This window comes from Doryrhamphus excisus, chromosome 13, assembly GCF_030265055.1.
Source record: "Doryrhamphus excisus isolate RoL2022-K1 chromosome 13, RoL_Dexc_1.0, whole genome shotgun sequence".
NCBI lineage: Eukaryota > Metazoa > Chordata > Actinopteri > Syngnathiformes > Syngnathidae > Doryrhamphus > Doryrhamphus excisus.
Window position 1 is genome coordinate 2,248,646 of NC_080478.1, and position 16,180 is coordinate 2,264,825.

The 16,180-nt window shown below is 46.6% G+C and overlaps 1 protein-coding gene across 5 annotated transcripts; it reads left to right on the forward strand.

Moving 5' to 3' along the window:
- Nucleotides 1–7: 7 nt before the first annotated feature.
- On the forward strand, nucleotides 8–16,111 carry LOC131140619 (synaptotagmin-16-like). Of its 5 annotated transcripts, XM_058091217.1 has the most exons (8): nucleotides 480–567; nucleotides 2,754–2,932; nucleotides 7,510–7,671; nucleotides 10,811–11,065; nucleotides 11,763–11,983; nucleotides 13,373–13,834; nucleotides 13,896–14,085; nucleotides 14,158–16,111. In XM_058091217.1, the coding sequence occupies exons 2-8, from the start codon at nucleotides 2,839–2,841 to the stop codon at nucleotides 14,469–14,471; spliced, it is 1,698 nt and encodes a 565-aa protein (XP_057947200.1). In that variant the 5' UTR covers nucleotides 480–567; nucleotides 2,754–2,838; the 3' UTR covers nucleotides 14,472–16,111. The 5 variants fall into 5 exon arrangements, with proteins under 5 accessions (XP_057947198.1, XP_057947199.1, XP_057947201.1 ...); XM_058091215.1 differs by having other exon boundaries at nucleotides 8–567; nucleotides 13,896–16,111; XM_058091219.1 differs by lacking the exon at nucleotides 2,754–2,932 and having other exon boundaries at nucleotides 379–567; nucleotides 7,447–7,671.
- The last annotated feature ends 69 nt before the right edge of the window (nucleotides 16,112–16,180 follow it).

The following is a 16,180-nucleotide window of genomic DNA, read 5'->3' on the forward strand; positions in this document are numbered from 1 at the left end:
TATAAATATTGTATATATTATTTTTATATGTATAGATTTTTTTTATTTTTTTTTAATTCTTTTAAAACTATATTCTAAATAATTTTTTTTAGCAACCTCATAGGTACAGCATTATATAATGATACAATGTAGAGCCTCATAAAACGTGTTCATTTTTAGTAGGTGTGTCATGGCTCAATAAAAACAACACGGGCCGCTCTTTGGAGACCCCTGCTTTACGTCACTCACCTGGACTAAATGGTTAGCAACCCATTTGTACAGCTAAGTACAAATATGAACGTGCTGTTTGTGTGTTTCGTCTTAATGGTGCTACCATTAGCATTTCTGATATTTCATGTTCTGACTTAAATATTTAAAAATGAAAACACATTAAAGGGGAGTCAAAACGTTTTTAACGTAGAGCCCATGTCCTGGCGTCACTGCAGTCTCTCTTTCCTACAGTCGTTGAACGCATCACCGCACACTTCCGGGTGTACAGGACGCGAGGAGGCGGAGATGCCAGGCCGCGGATGCAGCTCTCTGTCCGGCTGACGGTGTGAGGGGGAACCGCAGCCATGGCCTCGGAAAGTAAGTACGATCGTCTCGCCGCCGCTTGCGCTCTCTTTTTCGGCCCCGTTCGATCGGAAGGAGCCGCTAGCCCGCTGCCGCTCCACCGGAAGGCCAGTTCGTGTTGTCTTTTTGACGCCACGATGTTGACGTGCACGACATGAAACGAACCATGAAACGAACCATGAAACGAACCATGAAACGATCCATTCTCCATCATTAAAACGGCGCCAATCACTGTAGTCCTGCAGAGTCTTCTTTAGTCCGGATGAATAACTGAAGCATCAGCATGGCTGCCAGTATATTCTATATCATATTCTATTAATAATAACATCACAATCTGACTTGTTTCTTTGATTATTTAGGACAACTGGCAACTATTATCCACTTGCACTTATTAATGTTTCATATGAATACTTTCAAGTTACAATTCCTTACAAAAAGCTGTAGCCGTAGCTCATCTAAGCTAATTTTTCAAAACAAACAACAACCTTGAATACCAGAATAGCTGTCGCTTGATTGGATAATCGATTAATTATTAATTGATTAATTACTGTTGACATCAAATATGAAAATCTGATCTTGAGTTGTGTGCCGGGTTCAAAGGCACAGTCCTAAAATGGTTCCAATCCCTTCAATCTCATACCTTTCTCTTATGAGAAATCCCCATTCATGTATGGGATGCCTCAAGGCTCAATTTGAAGCCCAGTACTTTTTTTATTTTTGTATGCTGAAAAAAAATACAAAATATAAAAATACTTTATAGATAGTCCTATTCGATCTCTTTGTAAATGATGTGTAGGTTTATTTATAAATGATGTGTGGTCCTCTGAAGGGCGACGTATAGATGTCCCCAAGATGTAGTAGACCGTATGTCCATAAATACCAAACCTTACTAACCCCCAAACCAGATAGAAACACTTGTCTATTGTTTGATGACATCCTGCTTGGACTATTTCGGAACAGTTTATACATTGGACGGAATATTTTTTAAGTGACTGTTATGTAGTACCTGTATACCACTTAGGGAGCAGTAGTGGCTGTTTTAAAAGATGTATTCTAAATTAAATTCAAATATTAAGACGTTGGAGAATAGAAGATACAGCTTTAGTTCAGATTGGATTTATGACCCCAAAAGCCAGAGCTCACATTCCATGCCTCATAGGGCCCAAGGTCATAGGTCACGGGATTGAGATCATCCATAATCAGAATCAGCCATACATCTCATCAATGACTCCAATAATTCATTCATTCATTCATTTTCTACCGCTTATCCTCGCGAGGGTTGCAGCGTGTTTGCTGGAGCCTATCCCAGCTGTCTTTGGGCAAAAGGCGGGGTCCACCCTGCACGGGTGGCCAGCCAATCACAGGACACATATAGACAAACAACCATTCACACTCACATTCATACCTATAGACAATTTGGAGTGGCTAATTAACCTAGCATGTTTTTGGAATGTGGGAGGAAACCGGAGTACCCGGAGAAAACCCACGCATGCACGGGGAGAACATGTAAACTCCACAAAGATGGCCGCGGGTGGGGACTCCAATAAGGAATTGCTAAAATGATGTGGAAAGGCAAAGAAAGCCTCTAGCATGACTCCCAGACTTCGGGAAAATGATTTGGTTTTGTGGTCCAAGCGTCCTCCGTCATCTAACCCCAAACATGCTACGTTATGTTCAGGTGTCATCTTCACCTTCACCATCTGAAACGTTGAGGTGGACACGGAATGTTGTGATTTGCAAGGGAGTCATTCATCTAATTGACTTTAGTGGTATCATTCGTTCTCCGACGTTCCCAGGAAAGAAAGTCAGTCCGGTAATTCATATCCGTGTGAGGCTGGTTGCCATGGTGACTGCATCAGGTTCTTGTGGCCCACTTACAGGCCAGCGCCAGGTCTAATAGTGTCTTCCTCCTCCTCTTCACCGTGGGCGCCTTCCTGCTTGGAGGAGGGGAGAGCGCCCTCCATTGGTGGGTCCTCCCAAGTCACGCTGGAGTCGCACTGATTGGCCCATCCCGGAAAGTCATTTTCCTTTTTGGCCGAGGAAAGCGGTTAGCTTCCTTCTTGTTCCTGATTGGACCCCCACTGCTCTTCGACTTAAGTCATTGTACCTTTAAGACTTTGGACTGCTGCTGTGTGTTTTTGTGTGTGTATTGGTTTTTAACATGTACCACAGTCAGTCCCGATGAATGTCGCCTAAACCAGGAAGTGGCGTCTGCCTCGTCCTGGTGATGAGTGGCGCCCCCGTTCTCGGCAGCTTCCTGGTCAGGAAGTCCAGCCCAGCATTGGCATGAGGGACAAACAGCAGGACTCGCTTGTAGAAAGAACAGAAGGAGGTGAAGACATGAGCAGGGACTCAAACGGGACATCAGATGTTGTTGAAAGTAGGTACACTTGATCTTTTCTTGCTAGCGTCTTGGTTAGCGACTCGGTGGATGATGGGATCTCAGCTGAGTTTCCGCATCAGTTGTGTTTCAGTAGGACTTGCTTTCATATCAAACATCTTTTACCCAAACAATGCTAGCACACATTCTAAAAATATCCATGTTAGGTCAATTGGAGGCTCTAAATTGTCCGTATGAATGTCTATATGTGTCCTGGGATTGGCTGGCCACCAGTCCAGGGTGTACCCCGCCTCTCGCCCAAGACAGCTGGGATAGGCTCCAGCACCCCCGCGACCCTTGTGAGGATAAGTGGTAGAAAATGAATGAATGAATTAATGTTTGCCCTGCGATTGGCTGGTGACCAGTGCAGGGTGTACCCCGCCTCTGACCAGTCAGCTGGGATAGGCTCCAGCATAAGGTCATTTTAAACGACACCCTTTAATAGTCTAATAACCTTCAATAGGAAGCAAAATAAAATTCATTCATTCATTTTCTACCCCTTATCCTCAAGATAAGGGGGTGCTGGAGCCTATCCCAGCTGTCTTTTTGGGGCGAGAGTCGGGGTCCACCCTGGACTGGTGGCCAGCCAATCCCAGGGTACATATAGACAAACAACCATTCACACTCACATTCATACCTATGGACAATTTGGAGTGGCTAATTAACCTAGCATGTTTTTGGAATGTGGGAGGAAACCGGAGTACACGGAGAAAACCCACGCATGCACGGGGAGAACATGCAAACTCCACACAGAGATGGCCCAGGGTGGAATTGAACTCGGGTCTCCTAGCTGTGAAGCGTGTGTGCTAACCACCCGACACCTGTGCAGCCCTGGTTCAAGTATATTTTTCATCAAAATAGTAGTCATGCCAAAATGTTGTGTTGCTGCTGGATGTTCACAGTATCCGAGTGATACTGTTGTGGGGGGTGCTGGAGCCTATCCCAGCGGTCCTTGGGCAAGAGGTGCGTACACCCTGGACTGGTGGCCAGCCAATCCCAGGGCACATATAGACAAACAACCATTCACACTCACATTCATACCTATGGACAATTTGGAGTGGCTAATTAACCTAGCATGTTTTTGGAATGTGGGAGGAAACCGGAGTACCCGGAGAAAACCCGGGGAGAACATGCACTTGAACTCGGGTCTCTTAGCTGTGAGTCTGTGCGCTAACCACTCGTCCCCCGTGCAGCCCCAAATTAAAATTGTGCTACAAATTAGCTTCAATTGAAAGTCCGGTATAAATATATAAATAAGTTAGTGTGTACATTGAAGTAATGCTTTGTGTATTCTAAGCGTTTTAAAGCCTATTTGTATCAAAACACTGATTTGGTGTGGAAGTGAGCTTCGTTGTGAATTGTAGTGAATTGTGTTGCCAGCAGATGGCACCTCAACTCCATCATGGCAGGTAAACGCCCCCCCTCCCCTGATATGGGGTTCTAATGGGATCACTTACCTTTGACTTTACCTGTACTCTTATGGGTTTTTTTTGTAGTAAAAATTAAAACTACGTTTGTGCATGTATTTGGAATTAATGATGAAAGTAAACTGACCTTTTTTGTAACGATGACCTTCAACATCAGATGTCTCTGCTTGTTGAATGAGTGAAACGGAAATTATTATTATAATTTTTTTATGTTCCTAAAATGGGTTCTTAGTGCTGCCACATTATTAGGTACGCCCAACTCTATAAGTAAACACTCAGCGTCAGTGACGGTCTACAAGGAGCTTATGTACATTGAGGCATTCAGAAGCGCTCCGTCGGGCCTGCTTGACGCCAAGCATCGCCATGGAGACCGGCGACAGCAAGGACGGCGGTGGCGGGACCTTCAGTGAGTTTTGGCGTTTGGTGTGAGTGATTTGCTTCACTGTCATTGGAATGAGCCGCATTGGGACGTCCTGGTGCTGACATGAAGGAAGACCTGAGGCGGAATGGAGTGAGGCGTGGCCAATCAATAGAACCGTTTTAGAGCCGTTCTACAGTAGGATATTCATAAGAACTGCGTCTTAATGGTGTTTTATGGTACGGATGAAGTAGAATCGTGACGGACCGAGGATAGTGCCTTGAGGTGTGCCGTTCGGGGGCAACTACACTTCAACTCCGCCTCTTTTTAGCGGACGTCATTGTGACATTCTTCCATTCCGTTAGCGTATGGGACGCGGTTGTGCAGGAATGCTGCGCTGGCATCAAACGCGGAGTTCGAGTCCCTGATGCTGCCTTTGCATCGTGCCTGTTTGTGTTGCCAGGGCGACACCCGGTGTTTACGTTGTCGCGTAAACTTGAAGACGCTGTCGGCAGACCTCCAGGAAGATGAGGCTCTTATCCAATCAGAGCGCAGACAGGCAGCGCCATGGTAACATGAGACCTTCTCACACGTGGGTGGGAAAAGGCGTACTCATTATACCTTAATAGAGCTGCAGGGCTGTTTCCACGGTAACGCTCATTTTCACGTTTGTGTGTGCACTGTCAATAGACTCCAGAGACAATGCGATGGTAGGATGATTTGACCTCCCGGGTGGTGCAGCCAGGCCCTTGAACGTAGCACGTATGCTTTTCATGGATGTTATTTTTATGGCACCTTTACGTGAGCACGCCGCCGCATCATGAAACATAAACACACTCCGAGCTCTCGTACATCATCATGATCCAGACCCTTCTTTTTTCCATTGACACTTGATGATGGTTAGGATGGAGTGGAAAACATTCCAAAGGAATTACGAAAGCTAGCTAGTTAGATATATACCCTATTTTCCCGACTATAAGTGGCACTTTTTTCATAGGTTGGCTGTTCCTGCCACTTATACTCCAGAGCGACTTATACATGAAAAAAGTGTTTATGTTCCATAAACACTGGACACCTTTTGTGTTCATGTTTATTTTTAGTGTAGCTGAATTAGCATTGTGTTAGCATATCTTACACCTATTCAGCCTGTTCTCTATTCTTTTATTGTTACAACTTGCCTTCCAAGAGGACCTAATGTCTGTTTTGGTCAAGTAGTTTGGAAAATAAATTACCAAAAATTATACAAAAAATATATATATATTGTACCATGTAAAAATATTACAAAAAATGCGACTTATACTCCAGTGTGACTTATGTATGTTTTTTCTAGCTAGTTATACATTTTTGGCTTTGTGCGACTTATACTCCAGTGCGACTTATGTATTTTTTTTTTCTACCTAATTATGCATTTTTGGCCTTGTGCGACTTATGTATGTTTTTTTCTACCTAATTATGCATTTTTGGCCTTCTGCGACTTATACTCCAGTGCAACTTATGTATGTTTTTTCTACCAATTATGCATTTTTGGCCTTCTGCGACTTATACTCCTGTGCGACTTATGTATGTTTTTTTCTACCTAATTATGCATTTTTGACCTTGTGCGACTTATGCTCCAGTGCGACTTATGTATGTTTTTTCTACCTAATTATACATTTTTGGCTTTGCGCAACTTATACTCCAGTGCAACTTATGTATGTTTTTTCTACCTAATTATACATTTTTGGCTTTGTGCGACTTATGTATGTTTTTTTCTACCTAATTGTACATTTTTGGCCTTGTGCGACTTCTACTCCAGTGCAACTTATGTATGTTTTTTTTCTACCTAATTATGAATTTTTTGCCTTGTGCAACTTATACTCCGGAGCGACTTATAGTCCAGAAAACACAGTATTTCATATATCTTACAAGATAGGATATTTGATTGATGGATAAACGATATCCGTACGTAGTTGTACCGATCCACATCCCCAGACCTCCATGAAGAGGAGCTGATACGAGCGACGAGGCCTGTCGTTGGAGTCCGTGCATACAGATGAATGAGTGCTGCTGTGCGTTTGCAGTTGCAGCAGGTGTGTCTGACCCCCGGCTTCTTCCGGTCCATCTGGTCCTCTCGCTTCGGAGCTGGGGGGCGCCAACACTGAACCATTTGTGTTCCCGAGGCAGCAGCTGAGAGGGGAACTCCACTTTATCACCACACCTGAATTGCCCCACTTTTCTTCTTTGGGCTGCTTCGTTCAAGGCGTCCATTACGACCATGATAGTACGCCTTCCAGGATAAATGATCCAGATAGTCTGTTCCAGAGTCAAACTGCGGTCACCATAAATCCTTCATGAAATGTACAGGCAATGTTTTACATTAAGAAGAAATTGATGTTTTGATTGTATGGCCCCAGTCCACGCACGTGCGTAAACATGGCCGACCCAGCAGGAGGCAGCCTCCAAAACAAGCGGGTGGTTGTGACTCCCACGCGCTCGGCGGGACATTTGCTGCCATTGATCCGGTTTATGCTGAGTGAAGTGTCACCATGGTAACAGGACATGACAGTTCCACGTTGGTATTCCTGCGTTTGACGAGACGAGACGACATTTTTCCGCTCCTATTAAATGTGCTGTTCAATGACCATGAATGTGTTCACACGCCAAATACTAAAATATGACTTGTTGTGTTTGTGTGTTATCACGTGCCATGCTGTGTGTGTGTGTGTGTGTGTGTGTGTGTTTGCGCACAGCCTGTCTGTTTGTGTGGTCTGATCAGTGTGTCATTGTGTGTCCCCTCTCCCTCCTCACGCCAGTCACGCCAGAGGCCGTCAGCTTCCTGACGGCGGTGGGCGTCCTGGTTGCGGCGCTGGCCCTCCTCTTCCTCTTCATCAACAAGATGCTGTGCTTCTCCCGCGTGGGGGGGATGCCGTGTCTGGAGCAGCAGAGCCACAGCAGAAGAGCCCACCAAGGCCTCGGTGAGATGTTCTTGCGTCTTTGTACACGCCTCGCATGGAAACACGATACATCACATGATACATCACATGACTTCAACTTGCTAGATCAATATGAATACAGTTAATTCATACTTACTGCAAATGATGGGTAGATCCACGCAAACACTCAGGTAGGGGGGAGTCTGGGAGGCCGTGGAGCAAGAAGTTGAGAACACTACCGCCGGATTGGCAGGAGTCGCCCCCACTTTCTCAACGCGGGTGGACAGCTGGCCTGGGAACGCTTCGGTGAAGCCCCCCTATATGTCTATATGTGTCCAGGGTCCAGGGTGTACGCACCTCTTGCCCAAGGACCGCTGGGATAGGCTCCAGCACCCCCCACAACAGTATCACTCGGATACTGTGAACATCCAGCAGCAACACAACATTTTGGCATGACTACTATTTTGATGAAAAATATACTGAACCAGGGCTGCACAGGTGTCGGGTGGTTAGCACACACGCTTCACAGCTAGGAGACCCGAGTTCAATTCCACCCTGGGCAATCTCTGGTGTGGAGTTTGCATGTTCTCCCCGTGGGTTTTTTCCGGGTACTCCGGTTTCCTCCCACATTCCAAAAACATGCTAGGTTAATTAGCCACTCCAAATTGTCCATAGGTATGAATGTGAGTGTGAATGGTTGTTTGTCTATACGTATGTGCCCTGGGATTGGCTGGCCACCAGTCCAGGGTGTACGCACCTCTTGCCCAAGGACTGCTGGGATAGGCTCCAGCACCCCCACAACAGTATCACTCGGATACTGTGAACATCCAGCAGCAACACAACATTTTGGCATGACTACTATTCTGATGAAAAATATACTGAACCAGGGCTGCACAGGTGTCGGGTGGTTAGCACACACGCTTCACAGCTAGGAGACCCGAGTTCAATTCCACCCTGGGCAATCTCTGGTGAGGAGTTTGCATGTTCTCCCCGTGCATGCGTGGGTTTTCTCCGGGTACTCCGGTTTCCTCCCACATTCCAAAAACATGCTAGGTTAATTAGCCACTCCAAATTGTCCATAGGTAGGAATGTGAGTGTGAATGGTTGTTTGTCTATATGTGCCCTGGGATTGGCTGGCCACCAGTCCAGGTGTCCCCCGCCTCAAACAAACAGTCGCTGACATAGTGTATATTTGTATTGTACTCAAGTAGTATTATTCCATTAGATAAATATTCTGTACAAAGCTGGTATATTTTGTTTATCTTATTTAGCTACACCAGAGGGTGAAAATATTAATATTAATAATAATAAGCAGAGTGTGATCATCACTAACAGTCAGTTGCAGACTTTGTTGCTGTTCTTTGTGGGCGAGTGTCAACGGCATCGTGCCGCACACAAACTTTACACAACAGAGACACAAAAAGTTGTGGCCTGTTTTCGTCTCCGACGTTTCAGTGCGACATAAATGGTAACATTCCGATGAAAAGTGGGATGAGATGGAGTTGGAAAAGTCAACAACTCAGAAAGCAAACACTCTGTCGGCACTCCGACGGAGGCGGGAAACTCCCGCAGCCATTGAACGCTCCCTAGCGGCAATGTCGGGGGGGGGGTTGGTGTGACGCCCCGCCCCTCTGATCAAACAAATACGTGGCCACCAGCAGCCTCGGCGAGTATTTCAGGTGGTTGAACAAACACAACCTGCTCTTCGGAAGCGCCCGTCGTCTTCAACAACGTCAAGCTAAACGCCGAGGGTGTGTTTACGTAAGAAAACTCAGGTAAAGACGTGTTTTTTGGAAATATTCAACGACTCTTGACGCTGTAGTACGCATGCCAGGCCACTAGTTGGCGCTGTCACTTTACAAACATTGAAATAAAAATACATTTCATGAAGACGAGTCAGGCAGTAGTTACTCTGAGTGCACGTTTGACGTTGCTTCTTATCGTATGCTCACCGCCAATATGATGTACGTTGCCATTTCAAGGATTGCTATGATATGCTGTTATTACAAATCAATCATAAGCATCTCCGCTGGTGCCCGGTGATGTTCAGACACGTGTTAGAATGGAACACAAACGTCTCTTTTCATTCACCTCTGCATGTCGGCCGCCTGTTCCCGGTAACCATGGCGACGGCGCAGGTAGAGCCGGTTTGCGTCACTCGTTGCCTGACAATTATGTTGAAATTACGCGGAGATCGCCGTGACCCGCTAGTTTTTTTTCTGTGATGAGTATTGACATTCCATGTAACCGCGCTCGCTTGTCGTCAAGGCGGGAAAAATTCTTCTCCTCCATCATTTGGGAGTCCGGGAGTCTCATCAGACCCTCGTCTTACCTCACGGTCATGTGACTCTGAAAGATGGACGCTTTGCCATCGAGGTGACTGATGTGGTTCAGGTCACCCTTAGCATACGTACGTATATACGTACTGGCTGAAGGAAGACGGGGGGGGGGGGGGGGGTTTACGGTGTGACCTCCTCCAAGTCCACTCTGCTCCTGTAGGATTCCCAAAAATGACTTGGCTATATGTTCATACGTTCCGGAATTATTCAATTTCTCCGGGTACTCCGGTTTCCTCCCACATTCCAAAAACATGCTAGGTTAATTAGCCACTCCAAATTGTCCATAGGTATGAATGTGAGTGTGAATGGTTGTTTGTCTATATGTGCCCTGGGATTGGCTGGCCACCAGTCCAGGGTGGACCCCGCTTCTCGCTCCAAGACAACTGGGATAGGCTCCAGCACCCCCCATGACCCTTGTGAGGAAAAGCGGTAGAAAATAAATGAATGAGTTCTCCTCCTCGCTTGTGTGGAAGTGGTAATTTTTAGCTTCTTATTTTGTCTTTCCCCACCCTCGGCCATCTCTGTGTGGAGTTTGCATGTTCTCCCCGTGCATGCGTGGGTTTTCTCCGGGTACTCCGGTTTCCTCCCACATTCCAAAAACATGCTAGGTTAATTAGCCACTCCAAATCGTCCATAGGTATGAATGTGAGTGTGAATGGTTGTTTGTTTATATGTGCCCTGGGATTGGCTGGCCACCAGTCCAGGGTGGACCCAAGACAGCTGGGATAGGCTCCAGCACCTGCCGCGACCCTGGTGAGGATAAGCGGTAGAAAATAAATAAATAAATGAACTTGTAATTGTATCATATTCGTGACTTCAACCTTCTCTTTCTTCATCTGCAGTCAAGACGTTTGGCAGCGGCGGCGAAGACGGCGCCGGCACGTCCTCGGACAGCGACAATGAGGTCATGAAGCAGTTTGAGATCTCGGTGTCACGCTCGCAGAGTTTGCGCGTGAGTCAGCCTAAAGGGGACGACCACCACCACGACCACCACGACCACCACCAGCAGCAGCTTCGGTGGGCGCTGAGCCGACGAAATAAATTTTCCCGCCTCTCCAAACACGAGGAGGGCAGCACCGAGCCGTCTGACAGTGAAGGTACGCAAACGATACGGCCGAGACTAAAGTGGTTTAGTTCCTGGTTTTGACTCATGTAGAATAAGAACAGCTAAATTGAAGTAGCCAAACATTCGGGTACTTTTATTGGTCCTGGTTTTATGTTGGAAATACAAAAATAGAAGAGTCATAATGTTTTTATTTGTGTCGGGTCTCCATGACCCTCCTGTTGGTGGTCATGATTTGGTGATGACATGTGAGCCATGCAGCAAAGTACACAGGCTGCTGACTCATTGTTTTGTTGCCATGGTGATAGCCATTGATGAAGCTCCCAAACAGGATCTTCAGCTTGAAGGTTTCCTCCATTGGCTGCTTGCTGAAAGTGGCCCACTGAGATATCGATTATCGATATAAATAGCTAAATCTTTATTTCTTTATGATTCACTGATTGGTTGTTTGTCTATATGTGCGCTGTGATTGGCTGGCCACCAGTCCAAGGTGGACCCCGCCTCTTGCCTGAAAACAGCTGGGATAGGCTCCAGCACCTGGCAACCTAACATGAACGCACCGTGACCTATGTGCAACAATGTGGGCACGAATGAGACGTGCCTCCTTTTTTCTACTTCATGCCTCCTTCCTGCTCTTGGACATTCTCTGGCTTTGGATATACGACCTCACCACTAGGAGGCGTCCTCAGCTGTTCACTACAAGCTAGTTCTTAACGTCCTCACTCTCTCAGACGTCCTCCCGCCTGCCGTCATGGAGGCTCCGGGCGAACAAAACCTCCTGGACCCGCACTCGCCAGCACCTTCAGGGGTGGAAAAACCAGACGGGATGGAGTCGTTAGCCGTCATCCAGGAGAGTCCGATGCACGGAATGATCCGACCCAACACGGACGGCAGCGAGGACGCCGAAACCAGCCAGGAAAGGACAGACAGCTCCTCCACATGGAGCCCTGAGGTACTGCAGCCTGACACCCTTACAGTCTGGAATACAGGTTTCATCAGGGGCGTCACTAGGTTCTGGGGACCGGGGGGACGGGGGGCTTAGCCCCCTGGAGATGCACAGGATATGAATGAATGTAGGAGACATTAAAAAAAAATCCCAAAACCAAATGAGGAAGAAGAAGCGGGATATAAGTTTCCCACTTTTGGCCAGATTTAGTAGAGATACTCAATAGTTTTAGGCCACCATTAAATGTACACAAGTACACACAATCTATACTGCAAAACCGCTGCTCAAGCTCTGGAACCATTCTGTCCAGTGGACAGTCATCAATCATATCATAATCATTATTATATTATTCATTAGCCTATTATTATTATTACTATCATTGTTATTCTTATTCTCATTATTACTACTACAAGTAGTAGTAGTAGTAGTAGTAGTAGGCTAGTATTAGCCTGCTTATTGGCTTGCTTATTAGCCTGCTTTTGCTCTATTATATAGTTATATTATTATATAGTTATATATATAGTATATAGTTATATTGTTATATATATATATATATATAATATTATATATATATTGTAAAAATATAATTAAAAAATATATTATATTGTAAAAAAAGTCAATAAAAAAATCACTAAAATTTTATAAAATAAAATTGTAAAGATTTTTTGTAAAAAAAAAGGGGGGGCTGAAGCCCCCCTAAAATAGGCCTAATGATGCCACTGAATCTGAGTTTATGATTGTCTAATAATAATCATTATTATATTATTAATCTGCCTATTATTATTACTATCATCATTATTCTACTTCTGATTATTACTACTACTACTACTGCTAGTAGTAGTAGTAGGCTAGTATTAGCCTGCTTATTCGCTTGCTTTTTTTATTTTTGATTTTTTTTGTAAAAAGAATAATTTTTTTTAAATCAATAAAAATATATCAAATTATTTGCCCCCTAAAATAGGCCTAATGACGTCAAAAATAATCAATAAAAAATATCAAATTATTTGAGGGGCTTAATAACAATTTTAGGGGTGATGAAGCCCCCCTAAAATCGGCCTAATGACGCCAAAAAAACATTCTAAAAATAATCATTAAAAAATATCAAATTATTTAGAGGGGCTTAAGAACAATTTCAGGGGGCCTCGGCCCCCCTAAAATAGGCCTAATGACGCCACTGGGTGGGTTCCCCGGTTGCTAGGCAGCATTCATAACTGCCCCGTAGGCCAACGTAAACATACACTTGGGGCAGATGGCGATGTGCCCCCGCAGGGAGCGTTGACCGTAACAACTTAGTCATTTGGTGTTTGAGTCGCTGCTCTGTATTCTTTGTAAAATACATATCGGCACGCCATCCGTTGGCGCTCTGATGCTCATGAAGGTTCTGTGAACTTCCAGCAAGAGCAGCCCCGCCTTCATGACATCACCCCCCCGCCAACAAGCTCCTCCCCCCAGTCGCCAGTCTCCAAGTGCTGCGACCTGGTGGTCTCTCTGGAATACCGTCCCACTACGGAAAAGCTGCTGGTCACGGTGGTGGCGGCGCGGGACGTCCCTGACAAGGGTCGCAGCGGGATGGACTCGTGGCAGGTCCACATGGTCCTGCTGCCCTCCAAGAAGCAACGCCACAAGACCTCCATGAGGCGGAGCCTGCCCATCTACTTCAACCAGACCTTCAGCTTCCTGCGCGTGGAGCCCTCGGATCTGCGCGTGTCGGCCCTCAGGTTCCGCATGTACGCCCTGGAGGGGAGGCTGTCCCGGGAGCGCATGATGGGCGAGACCGTGCTGCGCCTCGCGGAGCTCGACCCGGCCGGGACCACCTTGGAGACCACGCTGGTCCTGGAGCCTCGGAGTAACATCAAGGTAAGCGTAGGAGGAGGAGCGATCCCACGTTGGTTCTTCATGGCGTTCCCGGTCTCCTCAGAGCATGGACTCGCTGCTGAGCCTGGCGGGCGTGTCCCACAGCGACAGCGCCTCGTCCACGCAGTCGCTGACGCACGGCGGCGCGCCGGAGCTGCTGGTGGGCCTCACCTACAACGCCACCACGGGGCGCATGTCTGTGGAGCTCATCAAGGGAAGCCACTTCAGAAACCTGGCGGCCAACAGACCACCAGGTCAGAGGAGGCCAGGTGTTGAGGATCTTCCCGAAGACCACGCCTTTCATTGCCATCTTCTTCTTCTTCCAGACACGTTCGCTCGCTTGACGCTGCTCAACTCGGTGGGCCAGGAGATCACACGCTGCAAGACGTCGGTGCGCCGCGGCCAGCCCAACCCCGTCTACAAGGAGACCTTCGTCTTCCAGGTGGCGCTCTTCCAGCTGTCGGACGTCACGCTCATGATGTCGGTGTACAACCGGCGCAGCTTGAAGCGCAAGGAGATGGTGGGCTGGGTCGCCCTGGGCCAGAACAGCAGCGGCGAGGAGGAGGAGCTCCACTGGAGGGACATGAAGGACGCCAAAGGACAGCAGGTGTGCCGCTGGCACGTCCTCCTGGAGGCGTGACGCCCCCCCCCCCCCCCCTCCCTGGCCTGGATGCACTTTTAGACCCCCCCCCCAACGGTCGAGGGAAACGAGCTTTTATAACGTTTACAATCACGTTTCTTTATGATCTTTGTTGGAGTGTTCACCATCAACTTTTTTTTTTTTTTTTTTTTTTACATATAATTACATTTGAGGATGCCTGCCAATCAAATATCTCGTTATAGAGGAGGCTCGTTACAGTTGGGTGTTTCAGCCTGAAGCTCATTTTATTCAGCGCTCTGCATATTGTAAAAAAATACAATCAAATATTCATGAATGAATATTCATTTTTAACGCTTATCCTCACCAGGGTCGCGGGGGTGCTGGAGCCTATCCCAGCTGTCTTGGGTCCACCCTGGACTGGTGGCCAGCCAATCCCAGGGCACATATAGACAAACAACCATTCACACTCACATTCATACCTATGGACAATTTGGAGTGGCTAATTAACCTAGCATGTTTTTGGAATGTGGGAGGAAACCGGAGTACCCGGAGAAAACCCACGCATGCACGGGGAGAACATACAAACTCCACACAGAGATGGCCGAGGGTGGGGAAAGACAAAATAAGAAGCTAAAAATTACCACTTCCACACAAGCGAGGAGGAGAACTCATTCATTTATTTTCTACCGCTTTTCCTCACAAGGGTCATGGGGGGTGCTGGAGCCTATCCCAGCTGTCTTGGGGCGAGAAGCGGGGTCCACCCTGGACTGGTGGCCAGCCAATCACAGGGCACATATAGACAAACAACCATTCACACTCACATTCATACCTATGGACAATTTGGAGTGGCTAATTAACCTAGCATGTTTTTGGAATGTGGGAGGAAACCGGAGTACCCGGAGAAAACCCACGCATTCACGGGGAGAACATGCAAACTCCACACAGAGATGGCCGAGGGTGGAATTGAACTCGATGACAAAGATATATTATTACTGTACCTATAACACAATGCTAACTTGGCTAGCTTAGCATATAGTATTGACCTACATGTATTGATCAAAGCAAAAATTTAACAAACCCCCCCCCCTTTGTGAGTGTGAATGGTTGTTTGTCTATATGTGCCCTTGGATTGGCTGGCCATCAGTCCAGGGTGGACCCCGCCTCTCACCCCAAGAAGACACCTGGGATAGGCTCCAGCACCCCCAGTACATGTGTGTACCACAGTTAAAAGGACCACCACTTTGACACGTTTATGTCATGTTATGTCATGTTACACATATCATATCAGAAATGAAGAGTTATTGGCCATATCAGTTTTCAGCACAAAGTTTTCCGACATTTCTCATGACTTTTATTGCAAATGTTGATCTGAAATCACAGCAGGGGTGAAACGCGGGGATGTGCCGTACATCGGTCCAGCGCTGTCGCTAGGTGACTTGCGTTTACAACATTTGTTAGCTGGCGGCTAGGAATTGACGCTCGTATCCTAAACCCCAATTCTAAAGCGAGAGGGACCAGTTTTGGGTGGACCCCTCCCGTCGTGTCATTTGAATGCACCACGGCATCATACGTGAAATGCCGCGTAACCGACCGCACTCTCGTGTCGTTTATGCATGACCGCAAGTTGACGTACAGACCAGTCTTGTTTCTATTTTTGTACATGGATTTTTTGTTTTTTTTTTTTGGGGGGGGGGGGGTTATTACTAATTTATTGGACATATTAGCATGCAGTTGAGACACATTTGTAA